The sequence below is a fragment of the Mercenaria mercenaria genome, chromosome 3, assembly GCF_021730395.1.
Source record: "Mercenaria mercenaria strain notata chromosome 3, MADL_Memer_1, whole genome shotgun sequence".
NCBI classification, from domain to species: Eukaryota; Metazoa; Mollusca; class Bivalvia; order Venerida; family Veneridae; genus Mercenaria; species Mercenaria mercenaria.
This window is the reverse complement of record NC_069363.1, coordinates 63,675,675-63,697,902: the sequence shown is the minus strand read 5'-3', so window position 1 is coordinate 63,697,902 and position 22,228 is coordinate 63,675,675. Positions and strand designations below refer to the sequence as shown.

Below are 22,228 nucleotides of genomic sequence, written 5' to 3'. Positions count from 1 at the left end.
GGATTCAACTTAAAATTTATCCAAACACCTTAAATGAGCCATTACAGCTACACTGAAATAGCAGGTAAATGGCAGATAAATTACATAAAAGAAGACTTGAGACTAAAACAGTGTTGCAGTATTGTAACTAGGTTTCGAGCTTTAGGGCCAGCACATAGAAATTAAACCTTTACGGGATAGACAATAGCAAATACAGGCTGAGCTTTGGAAAGTTTAGAGACGTTTGGTTTGGTAACCTTCTGAATCAGTAAGAGAATTCCAGCTCACAGACGGGGTTCAACATTCATACCAATATGGTGGTTTAATGTTATATGTTATAGCATATAAACACTGAGCATCCAAGAGTCAGGACAATCATGCTGAGTTGCAACTTCAAGTAAGAAAACATTGACTGAACATCTATGCAAAAACACATCTATGGATGTCTCTGAATTACTTTTTGTACTTTTAGCATGTGCAAATGTTGAGTTCTGCTCAACCCCGGGCTAGAGGGCGTGGACGGTAGCATGTATTTCCATTACCGTCCATGAACAGGCTCAATCAAACCGAGTCTGCAATATTTTCGTGTTTGTTGTGTTGAGCAACCTGTGGAGTTTCCATTTTTTCTATTTTTGTATGTTGTCCATTCAAAGAAATTGTCTGACGGGAACTTCAACAAATTTTCAAAAGACCTGTCAATATAGCATCCCCAGCCTATAGAAGTTTGAGCTGATTATCATTAGTTGAAGGTTGTTAGTTTGAAACATTGGGTGATTTTTGCCTGATCCCTGAAATTATCTAGCTTATAACCAGGGATACAAATTAGCAGGGGCCCAGTAGCTCATGGCTAAATAGATTTTGGGCTGGGCCCCTAAATTGTTGGAGAAAATGCCTATTTACCTAATGTTAAATATTTATTTTTGATAGTCTGGTCCCTTAATAAAAATAGCTAGTTTATATCCGTGAAAATGCAATTATTTATGAAATATTGGAACACAAATCAGTTAGGCTAAATAGTTAGAGAAAGAAAATATATATGAGGTATATGGTTTCACTAGCTCTACATGTTTTAACAAAGGACATTCTACATAGTTTGTCAGTTAGACTGAGACATTGTCATCTTAGTGATTGGACCCATTACAATGTTTAAGATACTAAAGGCATAGGCACTCTCCTGGGCCATATTACTCTAATATGACATACATAATATTGATATAAATATGCTACGTGGAAGTGTTGTTATGATATAGTTTTCTTTGCTTTTGCAAAGCATATTTTTGTAAAATGTTACCAATTTATGTTCTTGGTAAAGGTTATAACATACTTCATAGCCGTTTTTCTTTATTTTTTTACAAAATTCATATATTTCCAATGACTGTAGCACACATCAGGACCTATTTTAAATTTTTATAACTCACATTGTTTTGCAGAATATTGTCAAATACTAAATATAAAGAAAAAAGCATGAGTCATGTTTGATGCAGAAAAAATATTTTCAGTCAAACACACAATTTTTAAACTGCACATTTTTAAATTAGCTAAAGAATGAGATCCTTAAATTGTAGAGGGTGGTGTATTGTCTAAGTATACATGACAAGCTCTGTTTTGTTATCATTCCATTATGAAAATGCTACCAACATGTCAGGCATAGATTTGACATGTGACTTCAGCAAGAATTAAAAAGAAAATAAGGAAAATAGCTCTACAGAGCCAAAAATAAAATCGAGGACTATATGAATCCGCCATTATGCGACTACCATTTTTCGCGCCATTTGCCTATTTAGTGTCTTTATGCCTATAAGATATACTTGTTTCTCTAACATTGTGCAAGTTTCATTTGAAATGTACAAACAACCCAGATGCATGTAAAACACAAGGTTTTAGTCTGATACCAACAGGGTCTAAGGTTTTATGGTAATTTTAGTAACATATGAGAACTCGTCAAAGTTTGGCAAAAATAGCTGTCACAACATAATTTTCAATCAGTTATCATAACTGTAGCCTACTTTTGCCCTGTTTTGTAATTTTCTACTCGGATCTGTATACAAATTACACATTTAAGCAGTAACTGTTAAATATGTTGGTTTTACCTCTGACTGCTAGAAATCTGTAATATTTAGAATACTGATGTGCAGTTTTTGAGAAACAATACTGTACAACCAAAACATTAAAACTGTGATATTTTTGTGATGTATCAATAGTTTACGCAAAATTGCAATAATTTTGTCATTTTTTATCTATTCTAGTCAAAGAAAACCTTTCCCATATGGCCAGATTTCATTTTTTACCAATATGCCCTTGTATGTTACAGCACACTGAATAGCTGTTCTTCTTTATTCTAGATAAAATTGTCATATTTCTAATGACTGCAGAACACATCAGGACCTACTTAAAGTGTCTGTAACTTACATTTTCTTGAAGAATATCCTCAGTCCTGAATAAAAATCAGAAGAAAAGCGTGGATCATGTTTGATGCAGGAAAAATATTTCAGTCAAACTACTTTAGAGCCATTTTCCTATTCAGTGTATGTATTCCTAAATAATCTTGTGGCGGCCATTTTGGAATTGGGAAGCCATCTTGAATTTGTTTAAGACTGAAGTTTGTGCGTTTTGATATAAAATGTATGTAAGCACTATGATGTTGGTCATCTTTCACACTACTTGAAGTTTTTGAAATACTTAAACGGTTTCCTGTATAATGAAAATTTAATGGCGGCCATCTTGGATTTTGGTGGCCATCTTGTTTTTTTAAAAATAATCTTGAGCTTAATTTTTTTTTGTATTATAATTCTCTACTAACATGCAAAATTTCGCTTTTTTAATACAAACAATGAAGTTATTATGGGTCGATTCCAGAAATTCATAGTTTCAATTATGCTTTTTAACATTTTACCCCAAAAATGCATTTTGCACCATGATACTTTTCTATACTTTTAGTATGTTGTTACATACGTCTTTAAGAATGCTTACACCAAAAATCAATTCTTTGCGAGTTTTTTCCCCTATTTTTATAAAAGGCCTTTACTATCTGGTGGCCATGTTTTTTTGGTAGAGGGCCACACAAGGACCATTGTGTGAAAATATTATAAGATAAGGCCAGCAGTTTCATATAATAATGTGAATAACCATGGTAGAGGGTTACACAAGGACAATCTGTGTGAAATTATTTCAAAATCAAATGCTTGAGGAGGAGATGTTGTTTAATGATTTTTGTAAATTTAGCTCTAGTGGCTTTTATGTGCAACCATTGTGTTTGAACAATTTTAAAAGATGTCCACTCAAGGAACATCCAGGCCAAATTTCATCAACTTCCACCACACAGTTTCAGAGAAGATTTTGTTTAAAGGAAAGTGTGGATAGACACCAGAAAGTGAGTGATAACAATAGCTCACCAAAGCACTTTGTGCTCAGGTGAGCTTAAAAACTGGGTCATATATATAAACAAGAGGGCCATGAAGGCCCTGTATTGCTCACCTGACCTACTGACCTAAAGATCAAAGATTAAAATTCTGACCAAATTTCATTAAGATATGGTCCTAAATGTGGCCTCTAAGTGTTAACTAGCTTTTCCTTTGACCTGACCCGATGACCTAGTTTCTGACCCCATATGACCCAGATTCGAACCTGACCTTAAGATCATCAAGATTAACATACTGACTAAGTTTCATGAAGATACAGTCATAAATGTGGCCTCTGGAGTGTTAACTAGCTTTTCCTTTGATTTGACCTAGTGACCTAGTTTTTCATCTCCCACCTGACCACGATTTGAATTTTACCTAAAGATCATCAAGATTAACATTCTGACTAAGTTTCATTAAGATATTATCATAAATGTGGCCTCTGGAGTGTTAACTAGCTTTTCTTTTGATTTGACCTGGTGACCTAGTTTTTGACCCTACATGACCCAGTTTCAAAACGGATCTTAAGATCATCAAGACTAACATTCTGACAAAGTTTCATGAAGATAAGATCATAAATGTAGCCTCTGGAGTGTTAACTAGCTTTTCCTTTGATTTGACCTGGTAACCTAGTTTTTGACCCTACATGACCCAGATTCAAACCGAACTTTAAGATCATCATGATTAACATTCTGACCAAGTTTCATGAAGATATATTCATAAATGTGGCCTCTACAGTGTTAACAAGCTTTTCCTTTGATTTGACCTGGTGACCTAGTTTTTGATCCTAGATGACCCAATATCAAACTCGTCAAAGATATCATTGAGGGTAACATTCTGACTAAGTTTCATGAAGACTGGGTCCAAATTGTGACCTCTAGAGTGTTAACAAGCTTTTCTTTTGATTTGACCTGGTGACCTAGTTTTTGACCCCAGATGACCCAATATCGAACTCGTCCAAGATTTTATTGAGAGTAACATTCTGACCAAGTTTCATTAAGATTGGACCAAAATTGTGACCTCTAGAGTGTTAACAGTCAAATTGTTGACGACGCCGGACGGACAACGGACACAGGATGATCACAAAAGCTCATCTTTGAGCACTTCGTGTTCAGGTGAGCTAAAAAATACATATATACTAATGATAAAATAGGTAAGTCTAGCTATTCAAGACACAGAACATTGTAAAGAATCTCAGTAACATAAAACAGCCTTTTGAACACATTTTGATAACATTTTTAATTATGTTTCTATAGAGAAGGACTTTCACTGAAGGACATTATTTACCACATCGTGCAGAGAATCCAGAATTTCTACATTCAACTATTTTCTTTCATTCCATCACATTCATTCCACAGCTAAGAATAATGAATTCAAAAATGAATTTGAAAATGTCTTGGCATAACAAAACTAGATGCCCACAGGCAACATGTCAAGCCTGCCTGTGAGCTGTCAAAAGGACTGGGAGATGCATGCAGCACTCATTGAGGCAAACATTTATACCAAATAAAAACAAGATTGCTTTGTGCATGGCAAAGTAACAGCCCTGACAAATTCTAAAACTATCTTTAACCTCCAAGTGTGACCTTGACCTTTGAGATAGGGACCCGTGATTTGTCCACATCACTCTGTCTCACAGAGGTGAACATTTACTCCAAAGAAAAAAAAAAATGTTCCATATGTATCAAAGTAATGGCACGGACAAGCTCTAAAATCACCTTTGACCCCTAACAGTGACTTTGATCTCTGAGATAGGAACCTGAGGTTTGCACAATACACTTAGTCTCGTTCAGTTAAACATTCACGCCAAATATAAATAAGATTGCTCCAAAAAACTAAAAAAACTTTAAAAGTAACCAAGTAATTGCATTCAATGAAAAACGAAAACAAGAATAATTTTGAAAAACCTGTCTATGACACTCTCTTTCTTGCTTTCATGCCTTTCATTTCCAGAAACATTGCCCCTAGTTGAACGAAGATTGTTATCATTCCTCATCAGTGTATTGCTCACTCTGTAAAATCATGACACACCTGACACAAGGGAGATAATCTACATTATGTTACCTCAGTTGTGTCCCTTTTTTACATCTTTCCTTTCTTTCTTAACATGTTCAAACTTTTATTTCTCAAATTATTCTAATAAAGTACGAAAAAATCGATCGCATATTTTCACTAAACGCTTCTTTTAAATATCTTGCAAATAAAGATTTTATGCCACATAATGTGTACTGCAAAAAATGGCAAAGGGTCATTAATTTGGGCCATAACTCCAACAAACTTTTCCCTGACCAAAGTAAAGTAAAACAAGATTTGCAGAACTTTGTGAAAGCCATGTACTAAAAAACAAGAGCTGTCTCCATAGGATGACACATGCCCCCGATGGCACTTTGAATGAATATATAGTTATGGCCGATGTTAGAGTTTAGGACCTTTGACCTACGGAACTGGGTCTTGCGCGCGACACGTCGTCTTACTGTGTCACACATTCATGCGTAGTTATTTTAAAATCCATGCATGAATGACAAAGATATGGACCGGACACACCCATCAATGCACTATCATGAAAAATGACCTTTAACATCTAAGTGTGACCTTGACCTTTGAGCTACGGACCTGGGTCTTGTGTGCAACACGTCCTCTTACTGTGGTACACATTCATGCCAAGTTATTTGAAAATCCATCCATCGATGACAAAGATATGGACCAGACACGCCCTTCAATGCACTATCTTTTAACGTCTAAGTGTGACCTTGACCTTTGAGCTACGGACCTGGGTCTTGCGCGCAACACATCGTCTTACTGTGGTACACATTCATGCCAAGTTATTTGAAAATCCATCCATCGATGACAAAGATATGGACCGGACACGCCCATCAATGCACTATCCTTTAATGTCTAAGTGTGACCTTGACCTTTGAGCTACGGACCTGGGTCTTGTGCGCAACACGTCGTCTTACTGTGGTACACATTCATGCCAAGTTATTTGAAAATTCATCCATCGATGACAAAGATATGGACCGGACACGCCCATCAATGCACTATCCTTTAATGTCTCAGTGTGACCTTGACCTTTGAGCTACGGACCTGGGTCTTGCACGCGACACGTCGTCTTACTGTGGTACACATTCATGCCAAGTTATTTGAAAATCCATCAATCGATGACAAAGATATGGACCGGACACGGAAATTGCGGACAGACTGACAGACAGACAGACGGTTCAAAAACTATATGCCTCCCTTTGGGGGCATAAAAATCAGTTCAATATCTGTATGCACACCGAAAAAGTGTGAGGGAAAATAGTGCATATAATATATGGCAAATATTCCTACGAATATTCTTACAACTTGTATACAAATACTTTAATGCTCATTTCTGATTAGCCATTCAACTTAAATTCTAAACAGTAGTTTCTTTTGAGCTTCTAAGTCACCTAGCTGTGCACATGGAACATACTTTGTAATTCATGTCATAAAAAAAGTAAAATAAAAAAGTTTTATGAAAAAGAAAATTTCATACAAGGAACATGCATATGCATCTGCAAAAGAGAAACAAACTGGTGCTATGTTAAAATCAGGCAGACTTGTTAAAATACTGGCATTTGAATATATACATGAAGGAGAATTTAGAAACTTGGGTGCATGAAAATGTTTCTTGCCTGGTGCTTGCCTTACCTCCTCATCTATCATGTTTATCATGTTTAGAATGTGAATGCCTGAAACCAAGACAAAATTTCATGTTGAAGGGTTCCATAAAAAGGCCCTGATGAGTTTCAGCTGAGTGAAGAAGTTAACACACTCTTCTATAATGGTATAAAGGCAAAGAAAAAAAATCTTACTTTTAGCTTACTTGCTGTCCATTGAGCTAGTTTCTGAAAACATGATCAATCTAAAAATCATGAAGGATTCATTGATATACTAATTACAAAACCTTGTATCAAAAACTGCATAATATAAAGAAAAACAAGGAGCTAAGTTCAATAAACGCTTGATGCCCCGTGGCCCTTGTCGTACAACAACGAAGTCCAAAATGAGTCGTTCAAGTCAGTCAAACGAGGTCAGGTGATGTCTGAAATAGAAGTCACAGTACATGCATTAGTATCAGTCATCTAAGGTATTGTGCTGACGAAGTCCATTGGTACCCAAGAGTGCCTACAACAACTAAGTCCAACGAGTCAGGTCAACTGAGGTCAGGTGATGTCTGAAGATGAGGAATGGTCACAGGTTACATCTTCATTAGTATCAAGTCATTCTAGTAAGGGGTATTGATGCTAGAGGAAACAGTCCCATTTGGTTAACCTCATACGGACGGACAGGACAATCACTATATGCCTCCCGCATCAGTAGATGCCGGGGGCATAAAAACTCATTTCCAGTCTCAAGGTCATTGTGACTTGACATTTGATCTAACTACCATATTTAAGCTTACTGAACATGTCACTTGGAACGCTTAAGCCCACCTCATATTTGACTTTTGCTTAAGCGTACTGCACCTTTGACCTGCTTTGCTAAAGCTTATTGCACCTCTTAGCTTACTGCATCTTTGACCTGCCATGCACCTTTTACCTGCCATGCTGAATCTTACTGCACCATTGACCTGTCAACCTTAAGCTTACGGCACCACTGCCCTGCCATGCTTAAGCTTACTGCACCTTTGACCTGCCATGCTTAAGTTTACTGCACCTTTGACCTGCCATGCTTAAGCTTACTGCACCAATGGCCTGTCATGCTTAAGCTTACTGACTTGACCCGCACTTACTTCTGCACCAATGGTGTCATGCTTAAGCTTACTGCACCTTTGACCTGTCATACTTCAGCTTACTGCACCTTTGACCTGTCATGCTTAAGCTAACTGCATCTCTGACCTGCCATGCTTAAGCTTCTGCACTTACCTGTCCGCTTACTATGAACTCGACAGCCATCTAGTATGCCATGGCCTTCATAAGCTACTGCACAAAGCCTGTCAGCTAAGCTTACTGCAGCTCTGACACCATGCTTAAGCTTACTGCACCAAATGGCCTGTCATGCTTAAGCTTACTGCACCTTTGACCTGCCATGCTTAAGCTTACTGCACCAATGGCCTGTCATGCTTAAGCTTACTGCACCTTTGACCTGCCATGCTTAAGCTTACTGCACCAATGGCCTGTCATGCTTAAGCTAACTGCATTTCTGACCTGCCATGCTTAAGCTTTCTGCACCTTTGACCTGTCACGCTTAAGCTTATTGCACCTTCGACCGGCCATGCTTAAGCTTACTGCACCAATGGCCTGTCATGCTTAAGCTTACTGCAACTTTGACCCGCCATGCTTAAGCTTACTGCACCAATGGCCTGTCATCTTAAGCTTACTGCACTTGACCGCCACGCTTACTTATGCACAATGCCTCATGCTTAAGCTAACTGCACCTTTGACCTGCCATGCTTAAGCCTGCTGTACCTTTGACCTACTATGCTTTATCTAAGTGAACATTTTACTTGCTATGCTAAAGTTTACTGCACCAGCAACCTGCCAAGCTTAAGCTTACTGCACCTTTGACTTGCTATGCTTAAGCTTACTACACCTCTGACCTGCCATGCTTAAGCTTACCACACCTTTGACCTACTAGGCTTATGCTTACTGAACCTTTGATTTACATTGTTTAAGATTACTGAACATTGGACCTGCCATGCTTTAACTTTCTGAATGTCTGTTTAAGCTTATCGGACATTTTATCTGCCTTTCTTTAGCTCACCTGAGCACAAAGTGCTCAAAGGTGAGCTTTTGTGATCGCCCTGTGTCCGTCGTTCATTGTCGTCCATATGTCATCAAATTTGACTGTTAACACTCTAGAGGTCACAATTTTGGCCCAATCTTAATGAAACTTAGCCAGAATGTTACCCTGAATAAAATCTTGGATGGGTTTGATATTGGGTCATCTAGGATCAAAAACTAGGTCACCCGGTCAAATCAAAGGAAAAGATTGTTAACACTCTAGAGGTCACAATTTTGGCCCAATATTAATGAAACTTTATCAGAATGTTACTCTTAATAAAATCTTGGATGAGTTTGATACTGGGTCATCTGGGGTCAAAAACTAGGTCACCAGGTCAAATCAAAGGAAAAGCTTGTTAACATTCTAGAGGTCACAATTTTGGCCCAATCTTAATGAAACTTGGTTAGAAGGTTACCCTGAATAAAATCTTGGAAAAGTTTGATATTGGGTCATCTGGGGTCAAAAACTAGGTCACCAGGTCAAATAAAAGGAAAAGCTTGTTAACATTCTAGAGGTCACAATTTTGGCCCAATCTTAATGAAACTTGGTCAGAATGTTACCCTCAATTAAAATCTTGGATGAGTTTGCTATTGGGTCATCTGGGGTCAAAAACTAGGTCACCAGGTCAAATCGAAGGAAAAGCTTGTTAACACTCCAGAGGTCACAATTTTGGCCCAATCTTCATGAAACTTGGTCAGAATTTTACCCTCAATTAAAATCTTGGACGAGTTTGATATTTGGTCATCTGGGGTCAAAAACTAGGTCACTTGGTCAAATCAAAGGAAAAGCTTGTTAACACTCTAGAGGTCACAATTTTGGCCCAATCTTAATGAAACTTTATCAGAATGTTACTCTCAATAAAATCTTGGACGAGTTTGATATTGGGTCATCTGGGATCAAAAACTAGGTCACCATGTCAAATCAAAGGAAAAGCTTGTTAACACTCTAGAGGTCACAATTTTGGCCCAATCTTAATGAAACCTGGTTAGAAGGTTACCCTGAATAAAATCTTGGACAAGTTTGATATTGGGTCATCTGGGGTCAAAAACTAGGTCACCAGGTCAAATTGAAGGAAAAGCTTGTTAACACTCCAGAGGTCACAATTTTGGCCCAATCTTAATGAAACTTGGTCAGAATGTTACCCTCAATTAAAATCTTGGACAAGTTTGCTATTGGGTCATCTGGGTTCAAAAACTAGGTCACCAGGTCAAATCGAAGGAAAAGCTTGTTAACACTCTAAAGGTCACACTTTTGGCCCAGTCTTAATGGAACTTGGTCAGAATGTTACCCTCAATGAAATCTTGGAAGAATTAGATGTTGGGTCATCTGGGGACAAAAACTAGGTCACCGGGTGAAATCGAAGGAAAAGCTTGTTACAACTGTAGAGGCCACATTTATGACTGTATCTTCATGATTCTTGGTCAGAATGTTAATCTTGATAGTCTCAAGGTCCAGTTTGAATCTGGGTCATGTAGGATCAAAAAGGAAAAGCGAGTAAACACTGAAGAGGCCACATTTTTTATGATCATATCTAAATGAAACTTGGTCAGAATGTTGATCTTGATGATCTATAGGTCAAGTTCAAATCTGGGTCAGATGGTGTCATAAACTAGGTCACTAGGTCAAATCAAAGGAAAAGCTTGTTAACATTCTAGAGGCCACATTTATGACAGTATCTTCATGAAACTTAGTCAGAATGTTAATCTTGATGATCTTTAGGTCAAGTTTGAATCCGAGTCATGTGGGGTCAAAAACTAGGTCACTGGGTCAAATCAAAGGAAAAGCTAGTTAACACTTTAGAGACTACATTTATGACCATATCTTAATGAAACTTGGTCAGAATGTTAATCCTGATGATCTTTAGGTCAATAGGTCAGGTAAGCGATACAGGGCCTTCATGGCCCTCTTGTTTGCTTTAAAGAGGAAGCCATTTCCAGTCTCAAGGTCATTTTGACTTGACTTTTAACCTTTTTATCCCTAAAATAATAGGGATCATCTACTCACCATAGGCAATTATCCTATGAAATTTGAAGGCAGTTGGCCAAAGGGTCTTAAGTAACTGAGAAGAAACCATTTTCAGTCTTGAGGTTACTGTGACCTTGAACTTTGATCTACTGACCTCTAAATCAATAATGGCAATCATCTGCCTATTGGCAACCAGACCATGAAGTCTGACAACAGTTACTGTACTCCAAAGCCTTCTTCATTTACTGAGCAGGAACAGTTTTTCAGTCTAGAGTTCACTGTGATTTTGAACTTTGATGTACTGATGCCCTAAAAAAAATAGGGGTAACCTACCAAACACAGGCAATCACTTAGTCATTGAGAAGAAACTTTTTCAAGCTTCAAGGTCACCTTTGACCTCCAAATCAAGTAGGGCCATGTACTGACCACAGGAAATCACCCTATGAAGTTTGACCATTGCGAGACCAAGTAGTATTTGTGATTGAACGGAAACCAAACAGTCTACCAACCATTAAACAGACAGACAGGCAATAACCAAAATAGCATATCCCATCTTCTTTGAAAGGACAGAGCAAGGCAAACCAGGATCAAGATTGCAAGAAGATCTTATCCTGTATACTTTTTCCCTTGAATTGGATTTTTAATTTATCTTCTAGCTGCATCATTTCCTTAAGTTATAAAGCTGCGTACTATATCAATAATTTCACAACTGACATCAAATGATCAGACAGACAGACAGATGGACAGATGATGGTTGGAGGATATTACACCAGTTCCTCTAGAAAGTAATAATAACTACTCAAGTAAATACAGAACTTCCTTATCTCAAAATTCTGCAATAATACAAGTTCTCAGATCAATATTTCATGATTATGCAATCATGAGATCTCACTCCTGCTAAGTTTCAGGAATAAATATATAGTTTTATTCACTTAAAGTTAGAATGCATTTGAACTAAAAGCTCAATTAAACTAACAATGTTTTATAGAAAACCATTATGTAACTTCAAACCTGGTAAAACCTGAACTGTAATGATTTACAACTCTGCTCTGTGAACAACTGACACAAAACAGAGATTCAATAAAAGGCAAAAATAATTCTGACTGTCTTCTATTAAAAGCAAAAAAAATCTGTCTTGCATAAAAGGCAAAAAAAATGTTGTGACTGTCTTCTGTCTCAATTCTGTGTTTTATTTAATTTCATTTCTGAAAGAGAAGGGTTTTGAAAAACAAATTAACAAAATGTAACGCAAACACCGAAATAATTCCAGCAGCAGATATTTAAGAGTTTGAATTCCATATATCCAACTTAGCAACCTAGTTTTACTGCTCACTGATCTACATTTCACAATATTGACAACTTTTGGATAAGTTTCATCAGTTTTTCAAAAGTATTTGAGCATTGCTATGAGAAAACCAACATAGTGGCTTTGTGACCAGCATGGATCCAGACCAGCCTGCGCATCCGCGCAGTCTGGTCAGGATTAATGTTGTTAGCTTTCAAAGCCTATTGGAATTAGAGATACTGTTAGTGAACTGCATGGATCCTGACCAGACTGTGCGGATGCACAGTCTGGTCAGGATCCATGCTGGTCGCAAAGCCACTATGTTGGTTTTCCCATGGCGCGGCTCATTTATCTGAGGAAAACAATGAAAAGATATTTCCTTTTTCTATGTATCTGTTCATCTTTGGCTGTAAGTTTTTTTTTCTTCTTAGTTACTTGGGCTTGACTTTAACTCTGTAGTTAACTTGCTCAAAGAGCAACTTTTTCCTTGTCTGAACCCAATTTTTTGTTGCCCAAGTGTAACATGGTGATGTGATGAGATATTACAATGCAGTATAGCAACAAAAACAGTAGTACATGATTTTCTGAGAAATATTTCTTGGGATCTTTCATATATTTCACTTCCCCGGCGGGCAACTGAGTATAATTTTTTGCCTGCCCACACTCCACTTTTACCTGTCCTTGGCAATAGGGCAGTCTTAAAGGTTGGGCCCCGAATTAGAAAAGTGTTCTAACCGAAAACAAATTACCACAAAATCAAACTTAAAATCTGGAACAATTAAGGAAACAAATATGCAGGTACTAAAATGTTATGATTTTATATCGAAACTACCCTGTTAGGTGTCAAATGACTAAATTGTAGAAATTCACATATTGCTAGTCTACTTCTGTTATGAGAAACTACATGAACATACAGATTTAAAGTAATCAACATGCAAACAAAACATACCTAATTAACATATAATATTAAACTTTAAATCATAAACCCAACATTTAAGACAATACCGTATCCTTAAACTTTTTGCCCGTTCTAAGGTACGTTGATACAAGTATACTTCTCGACTACGGTCCCTTTCAGAGATTACAATCTCACGATCTAAACTTCTTATTAATTCTTTCTCCTGTTCCTTTTCATTATCCCTTTGGAAACGACCATAATGAAAATAATGTTTGAAAGTTCAAAATGAAACATAGTGCAAGAAAAACTGATAGAGCTGTCACAGAAGTGTCAAATTACACCCCCACAATATAGCCTTGTCACAGAAATAAGCCAATGTTCAACTTGTCCTATATTTGATGATGTTACAACTGTGTATCAAAAATGATTTAAATCTGTCAACCCTGCAAAAAAAGTTCTAATGTTCTGGGTGAATGTGACCTTGACATTTGACCTACTGACCTCAAAATCAAAAGGGGTCATCTGCTGGTCATGACCAACCTCCCTATTAAGTTTCGTGATCTTAGGCCCAAGCATTCTAAAGTTATCATCCTGAAATGATTTAACAGTTCCAGGTCAATGTGACCTTGACCTTTGATCTAATGGCCTCAAAATCAATAGGGTCATCCACTGGTCATGACCAACCTTCCTATGAACTTTCATGATCCTAGACCCAAGCGTTCTGGAGTTATCATCCGGAATTGGTTTAACTGTTCCGGGGTTACTGTGACCTTGACCTTTGACCTACTGACCTCAAAATCAATAGGGCTTGTCTGCTGGTCATGATCAACCTCCCTATCAACTTTAATGATCCTAGGCCCATGCGTTCTCAAGTTATCATTCGGAAACCGTTTAACTGTTCCGGGTCCTTATGACCTTGACCTTTGACCTACTGACAAACCTCAAACAAAGTCAAATCTGACCTGTATTTTATAATTTTACACCTGTGTACCAAAATGTATGATCCTAGGCCCAAGTTATCAACCGGAAACCATTTTAACTGTTCCGGGTCATTGTGACCTTGCCCTTCAACCTACTGACCTCAAAAGTCAAAACTGGCCTGTATTATATATAAAATTATTTAAATCTGTCAAGCCTTTCATGAGTTATTGTCCAGAAACCATGAAAACCAACGAACCAATCAACAGACCGACAAGCTCACTCCTATATACCCCCAAACTTCATTTGTGGGGGTATAATTATTGTCCGATAATACTACAAGTGCAAGATTTGTGAAATTGGATTGTGTTTTGTCCATGCAAAGTTCCAGAAAATGATGCAATTTTTTTAACATCACAAAGTATTAACTGACATGCTTCAGCATTTTACTTAAATTTTCAGAACTGACACATTGGTTTCTACAAACTTCTCTATCAAAGAGATAATTATAAATATAGATGTGTGTCCATAGGAAACTGGATCCTATCCAAATGTACTGTACAGTACCAGTAATATGTTACATGTTGACAATGCAAGACTAAGTAAACTGCCATATTACTTTGGGTGGGTGTGCTTGTCAACAAAGGATAGGGCCTAAAGATACTACAAATAATCATCAACATACGCAAGATAAAAGAAACTGTTTTGTTTTCCTCTTTTTTGTTTTTGGAAGGTGGGGGGAGAGGGTGGAGAATAAGAAGGTGAAGGGGAGGTTAATCTAAATAAAATCCCAGGTGTCCAAGTGCAGATCTTCACATGCCAAACCACATTCCTATAAAGTGCCATAACTCCAAGTTAAATAGTGTTAGAGATATACAAAAATTTTAGCCTTTGTTCGTATTTTTTAAAACATTAAGGACCACATCCAAAAGAAAACCCCTAGTGCACAATGTCACATGCTAAATAACAATCCAATGAGGTCTGATGACTCTAGGCCAAATACTTTTCGAGATAAGCAAGACATAAATTTGGAGGGATGAACAAACTGTCGGTCAAGGGTAAATGTTTTGTGCAGAACAGTGACAGAAGACCAAAGTTACTATGAAAGCATGAATTGTAACAAATATATATATATTCTTTTACATGTAAAGACAAAGCAAGTACCAACAAGAGCACCGCCTTGCGGGTGCTGACGCTCATCTGATTTTTTTGTGTAATAGAAATATTGTCCTACCCATGATTTTCTAAGTCCAAAAGGGGCCATAAATCTTGCAAAAAGCAGGATGGAGTTATGTTTCTTGCTGTACAGGGTCAACTTATGATGGTGAACAAGTGTTGCAAGTTTTAAAGCAATAGCTTTGATAGTTTAGGATAAAAGCTGACCTAAACATAAAACTTAACCAAGAAAACTGATTTTCTAAGTCCAAAAGGGGCAATAAATCTTGCAAAAAGCAAGATGGAGTTATGTTTCTTGATGTACAGGGTCTGCTTATGATGGTGAACAAGTATTCCAAGTTTCAAAGCAATAGCTTTGATAGTTTAGGAGAAAAGTTGACCTAAACATAAAACTTAACCAAGAAATCTGATATTTTCTAAGTACAAAAGGGGCCATAAATCTTGCAAAAAGCAAGATGGAGTTATGTTTCTTGCTATACAGGGTCAGCTTATGATGGTGAACAAGTATTCCAAGTTTCAAAGCAATAGCTTTGATAGTTTAGGAGAAAAGGTGACCTAAACATAAAACTTAACCAGGCAACGCCGACGCAGACGCCGACGCCGACGCCGACAACCGCTCAAGTGATGACAATAACTCATCATTATTTTTCAAAAAATCAGATGAGCTAAAAATGGTGACATTTCTACACATATATAGGTACTTGCAGACAATTCCTGTATTCCATGATGATTTTAACTGCACAGTAACATACAACAAGCAAATTGTACTCATTAGTACAAAAACCATGTCAGACATGGCCATCCCCTCACTGTAGGGAATGCTTCATGTAAAAGGAAGGCCAAAAACAGAAAATATTTTATAATAGTGAATCATAGGCATAACAGAGTTTCATGGACTACTGCATTCAATACATATGCAAGAGTAACTGTTTGTTCCACAGCCATTTGGCTCATTTGTTTTGTCAATAATGATGCTATATATGATAAAAAAAAAACACTCAGAGACAATCCAGATGGAGATAATTCATTAAATTTGAATGAATCTATAGTAGATGTGTGCTGGAATTCATTTTGTTTTGTCCTGGAATGTCTGTAGATGCTTTTTATCATAAATAGTATCATTATTGGAATGAAAAATAGTAAAATCCGGTCGGTTTATACACACAGCAGTTCCATCAACCATTCTTCACAATGCTTGTGAAGATTAAATAAATGAGCTGTGCCATGAGAAAACCAACATAGTGGGTTGGCGACCAGCATGGATCCAGACCAGCCTGCGCATCTGCGCAGTCTGGTCAGGATCCATGCTGTTCACTTTCAAAGCCTATTGCAATTAGAGAAACCGTTAGCGAACAGCCTGGATCCTGGTCTGGATCCATGCTGGTCGCAAACCCACTATGTTGGTTTTCCCATGGCACGACTCAAATTTCTTTCATAAGTTCCAAGCATATTTACTAAAGGGAGATAATTAAGAAAGTAAGCAATGTAAATTTTATGGTTCTTGTACATTGCACTTCCTGCCAATGGCTTATCATTGAATGAAGCTGTAAGAAAATCACTCTAACAGACGAGTCAATTTATGTTCTTAAATGCTGCACTTCCCTTGTATGCCCTTCATCTTTGTGTGCTGTTTAGATTCTGACTTGAAGTCTGATTACTGCCATGTGAAATCTTATATCTCTATAATTTACTTTAAATTAAATGGACAGACCATAATTCGTCATTTTCCGAAATGCCAGGTGGCTGTTTTTGATTTACTCATTAAGCATACTTACTTATCATCATACTGGGGTTCTACATTTGATCTGTCCTGGACGTTACGGTCTCTCATTCTGTAAGCTAGAGGTTTTGGTACTATACTGCTGCTGGGTTTCTGGCTGATAACTTGAGCCAGTTTGTAATAGTCTATAAAGGTTCTCGCAAGATTCCTGCCCAGTTTCATGTCTGAGAAAATGTTAAGGATAAATAAGCCTTCAATTGTGTTATATACAACATAAATACGATCATTCTTGCAATATATCAAATTTGTCTGCTCATGATTAGATATTTTGCTGAAATATAGCCAAACATTCGCTTTCCAGACAGACCAATAATATGAAAAACCTTGCTAACAAGGCAAAGTAAGTTTACTCAACCAAACCTCAATTATCATTGATATAACAGGGAATGTCATTCCTTGTATCTACATGTTTTATTAATGTCCAACCTACCATGTTGTCTTATCTACCTACCTACGCAGTGTTTTGTTTTTTTTCAAGCCAATTTGGAGCCGAAATTGGGCCCCAATCCCAATGGCAAATAGTATGTTTTTTCCCAACTTCAAAGTTAAAATTCCCATAGTTACAAAGAAACAACAAGACAGTATGCTAACTTAAGGCATTTATGACCATTTTTTTCTTAAATGTAACATTTTGATAAAAAAATATGATAATATACAATTCCCAATTTAGATGTTTAAAGATGCACTTTTCCCAACTGAAAATCCCAAATCAGTGGAAAAAAACACTGCTATGTGCAAGCCAATGGTGAAAGATTACTATATTAAGATTGAAAGATGTTTGGGCTTGGACAAGCACATGTAGATGATTGCAGTGCTATACATAGGTTAAAATGACTATCCTAAATCTGTCTTTGTTCTGATAACAAAAGTTTAATCAATATCAATATATTGTGGTAATACTTTTAACATATTAGTTCATGGCTTTTCATAAGGAAACTGGGAAGTTGGGAAATTCTTTAAAGTTGGGAAATTCATATGTTAACTGCACATTTTGGGAATAGAGCATTTTATTAAATACAACACTTTTCTCCTTCTATAAAAGCTGTCCTGTAACAGAGGAAGAAGTTTTGCTATTTCCTAATCCTAAAATGAGCTCATTATTTCCTTTGTGAAAAAAAAGTCCGAAATATTTCTTTTTTTTTACAATTTGGAAGGTTTCTCCGACTGGTGCATGATGGAAGATAAATTACCACTTATTCAATATGCATAGAACTGCATGTTTTATGTGAGAAATGTGCAAGTACATTTTCCTGTTCATGGCCATAGTTTTTATAGTTTACCTTAGGGAATGGTATAACATGAATAATGGCTTTTTCTTTCTGCTTTGGTGCCAGTGGCCTTACCAGGTGATATCTCGAAACTGCACATTTCTCACATCACAATGTGACTATGATAAACAAACATGCCACACCTATCTGGTCACTATTTATCATTTTATAAGTGGCCTGACTGTCTTGTGGTAACCTGCATGACTGTCAATCCAGAGGTCCAGGGTTCGAAACCCTTTTCAGGCACTGGAAATTTCTGAGATGCTCTTGTGTGTCTCCTACCTGACTTAAAGAGGCCAGTACTAGTTTGTTCCAGGAAAGACAGTCTGGAGCGTATCAGTGCTACACACAGGGCATATTAAAGAACCAGACTGTCTATTACCAGTTACGCTAAAGAAAAAAGTTAGCTGGACAGGCCTGAATCTCGCAGATTTCTCTCCATTCAGGGGGCTTTCTTAGTCTTTCTGTCCCTCTGGGCAGATTGCTCTGTCTGTATTAGTAGTGAATGAATGTCATCCAGTGTAGCTGCCCTCATATGTAAAGTGCCTTTGAACTTGTTTATCATGAAAAGGGCGCTATATAAATCTTGCAAAATATAATAAATGATATTTGGGATTATTAGTCATAAGTAAAACTGAAATCATGTAAAGAACTTGAATATTTATAGGTTATTAGCTTTGTATCAGGAAATATGCACAAGTTTTACAGCGGATATATTGCGCGACTTTAGACGTGCAATATTCTTCCACTAGTGCATACTTCCTGTTGCAAAGACAATAACCTTTTTATTACATACGTATCTACATTTCTAAATGTTATGTTAATATTTTGAATCTGTTCAATAGCCTGAATAAGATTGACAATACTGAACTAAATAAAAGAATTAATGCAACAACACACAATAAATTATGTCATGCACCTGATATGAAATTCAGGCGTCAGTGTATGGAAAAATATTGAGGTTTCCGGTACCACTGTAACTTAACGGGGAATTGAAGCGAGTATATAATAAAAAGGATACATCCTTCCTCTGTATACGGCATAGCCTGTCCGGTAGAACTGGTCTGGTAACTGTAGAATGACACTTCCAGCGTGTAACAATGTGAGCTCTCGTCTAAACAACCTCCCAGTGTCCTGTAATACAGCAAAAGATGACATACAGACATACTGCAAGAGAGGTTACTCAACCTTTAGCCAACAAAAAAATACCAACACTGATTCAGTCCCCTGAAAGACGAGAAAAAAAAGATAGTGTGCGGAAATAAACTGGTCAATCATTTGTCTTAACTCAGCCGAACATCAGGGGCTCAATTAGATAGCCATAAAACAATACTTTCAAATGAAAAAAAAATAACTGTTGTTAATTTTTTCAAAATATTTCTTCCAAAATTTTATTTTTAAAAAGAAGAAAAATTCCTTGTAATTCACTCGAGTAGGTTATTTCATTTTAAAACAATTCACTTAAATGGATTACATGCAAACAACCATTAAATTTTTTTACATATTTTTCAAGACACCATGCATTTCAAAATACAATAAAGTAGCTTTAGCCATTTTTTTTGTTTCCTTCTCTCCCATTTCAACTTGCTACTACATCTATCAAGAACATCTGTATATTTTTGACATTAAATTACTGTAATGCTGTTTTTTCTCTATAAAGTACTGACAAATTCCTTTATCAGCAACATAAAAAATGTGTTCTATCTATAAACAGAATCCCCATGAGTGGACACTGTCTAAATTAGACAACGGAAAGAGATATAGTTTCGCTGTAACACATAACGCGAAACTCTAGAACTGACAAACCTTGAATATCAATTCCCTGATCTAATTAGCAATTTCAAATAAATCAATTTTGTCAATTTCAATATTCGGCCAAATAAATCAGCTTCTCATATTTTTCATAAGGACAGATTACATAAAATCGTAATCACAAATTCAGGACCGCTGTTTTGCTTGAATTGAAGGATGTCACTTCTGCTCTATACTTTGATTGCTCTTCATTATATACGCTTCTATCAAGGCAAAACTTGCCATGAATCAATATGTTATGCCATATTTGGACTCACAGCGTAATAACTTGGGATATTATAATGAATTAAACAATTCCCAGGAATATATGGCTGTCCTAAGATAGAACCAGAATTACTGGCGGTGTGAATTATTTATTTTTCGCATTGATCACTTTATTTCTAACAAGAATATTTTCTTGATGTCTTTTTACAAAACAGAGGTTAATCAATTGAAGAAACGCAATCTTCCAGAGACTTAACCCTTACCCTGCTAAATTTCTAGAATTCTGTTTGAATCAAAGGGGGCATAACTCTTCAACTGATTAAAAACATCGCACACATTTGCATTTTGATCATCTGTATGAAGTTTCATTTGAATCTCTTTAAAAATGTAATAGTTTTTTTACCGGTATATATTTTTTAACAGAACAACCAAGTGACCAACTAGCCCATTGACTGACCAACAGAGAACTCCTATATAAGCAATTAAATTTTGTTTTAGGGGCAACAAAAAAATACAAGATTAGGAAGACTGAAAATCAGGCGGTTATCTATTACAACTTATAGACTTTCCATGCACAAAATACCAAAGTGCTATCAAAGAGAGACAGCTTGGATCCTCTCTTGTCAGGCTATTTTTGATGAACAACGATTCCATCAAAGGTTTATCCGAATGAGAATTAAATAAGAAGAAACGGGAAAATTCAGCGGGTATGTTAGATCACTGTATTGATCATGCTCAAATAATTCATCAAATTATCTACTTTATAAGACTGATCAATTTAATATCTACGCGATCAATAAGCCAATTTCATTTCTAACGGCAGAAACTTTTGTCTGCTGGAACCTGGCTGTCCGCTTTAGTGGGGAAATTTAAGTGTTTTCTTTGTTATGTATTGATTCCGGAGTCCCTCTAGGGTTAGTGATATTATAGTGCTTAAATCCTGCTCATAAATGAAAGTTGCGTTTTGAAATTAACCCTATAATGCTACCGGCAGATTTTTGTAATTATATCTCCCACAAAGAGCCTTTTGGTGTAAAGAGAATATAAAACACCACTGTTCCATTACCATCATTACCTAGTATGTATACTTAATGAGAGAGCAATTTTGTAATCAAAAGAGGCTGAAATATTAATATAATGTAATTTAGTAAATTATTGATGTAATCTACATAATGTATTGACCTTTCCCAGTAGATAGAAGCTTGTATTGGAAACAGACACTTGTCCTCACAGGAATACATGTAACAATTAAAATAAAGCTAAAATATCATATACATAAAGCCCTACACAAAAAGTGATAGTTCTGTTAGGTAACAAAGGTACTGGTAGTTCCTAAACAAGAGCTTTCAAAAAGGTAGTAACGCTTAGCTATTAAAAAGCCCTTTCATTAAATATGTTTAAACGCACAAATACCAAAATCTAGAAAAAGGGGTATAACTTTATGAAACCTGCACACAACATGTCAAATTAAGACAGTGAACAAATGTGTGCAATTTTAATATATTCCTACAAGCAGTTAATGAGATACCAGCACAGCACAAAAAACTTAACCCAAGTTTATTCAAGTTTTTATTCAAGTTTTATTTCAAATCTTGGCCCTTTAAGGGCATCAGCATTACAGATAAATGCATATACATATACAAATTAACAGCCAAAACAGTTCAGCAAACAAATATCACGAACCATCTAAACATTAGCAGTCAGGGGTGTAACTGTTTCATGTTATCGCAGTTTATAACCCATCTGAGTTATTGCTTAAACTTCCATAACTTGTTTCAGTTATCATAAAATATTACA

At 36.5% G+C, this 22,228-nt stretch overlaps 1 protein-coding gene across 4 annotated transcripts in view; it reads right to left on the bottom strand.

The window, feature by feature from the left end:
* Positions 1 to 22,228, bottom strand: part of LOC123524538 (cytosolic carboxypeptidase 6-like) — a 74,327-nt gene that overhangs the window by 6,191 nt on the left and 45,908 nt on the right. Inside the window, exons 10-13 of one of the 4 annotated variants that reach the window (XM_045302799.2) lie at positions 19,437 to 19,549; positions 17,143 to 17,311; positions 13,381 to 13,515; positions 5,285 to 5,389 (exon numbers count right to left, since the gene is read on the bottom strand). In XM_045302799.2, coding sequence (XP_045158734.2) covers positions 5,285 to 5,389; positions 13,381 to 13,515; positions 17,143 to 17,311; positions 19,437 to 19,549 — 522 coding nt within the window. Of the gene's footprint in view, positions 1 to 5,284; positions 5,390 to 7,049; positions 7,091 to 13,380; positions 13,516 to 17,142; positions 17,312 to 19,436; positions 19,550 to 22,228 lie in introns of all 4 variants that reach the window. The other 3 variants (XM_045302800.2, XM_045302803.2, XM_045302802.2) reach the window with 3 other exon arrangements.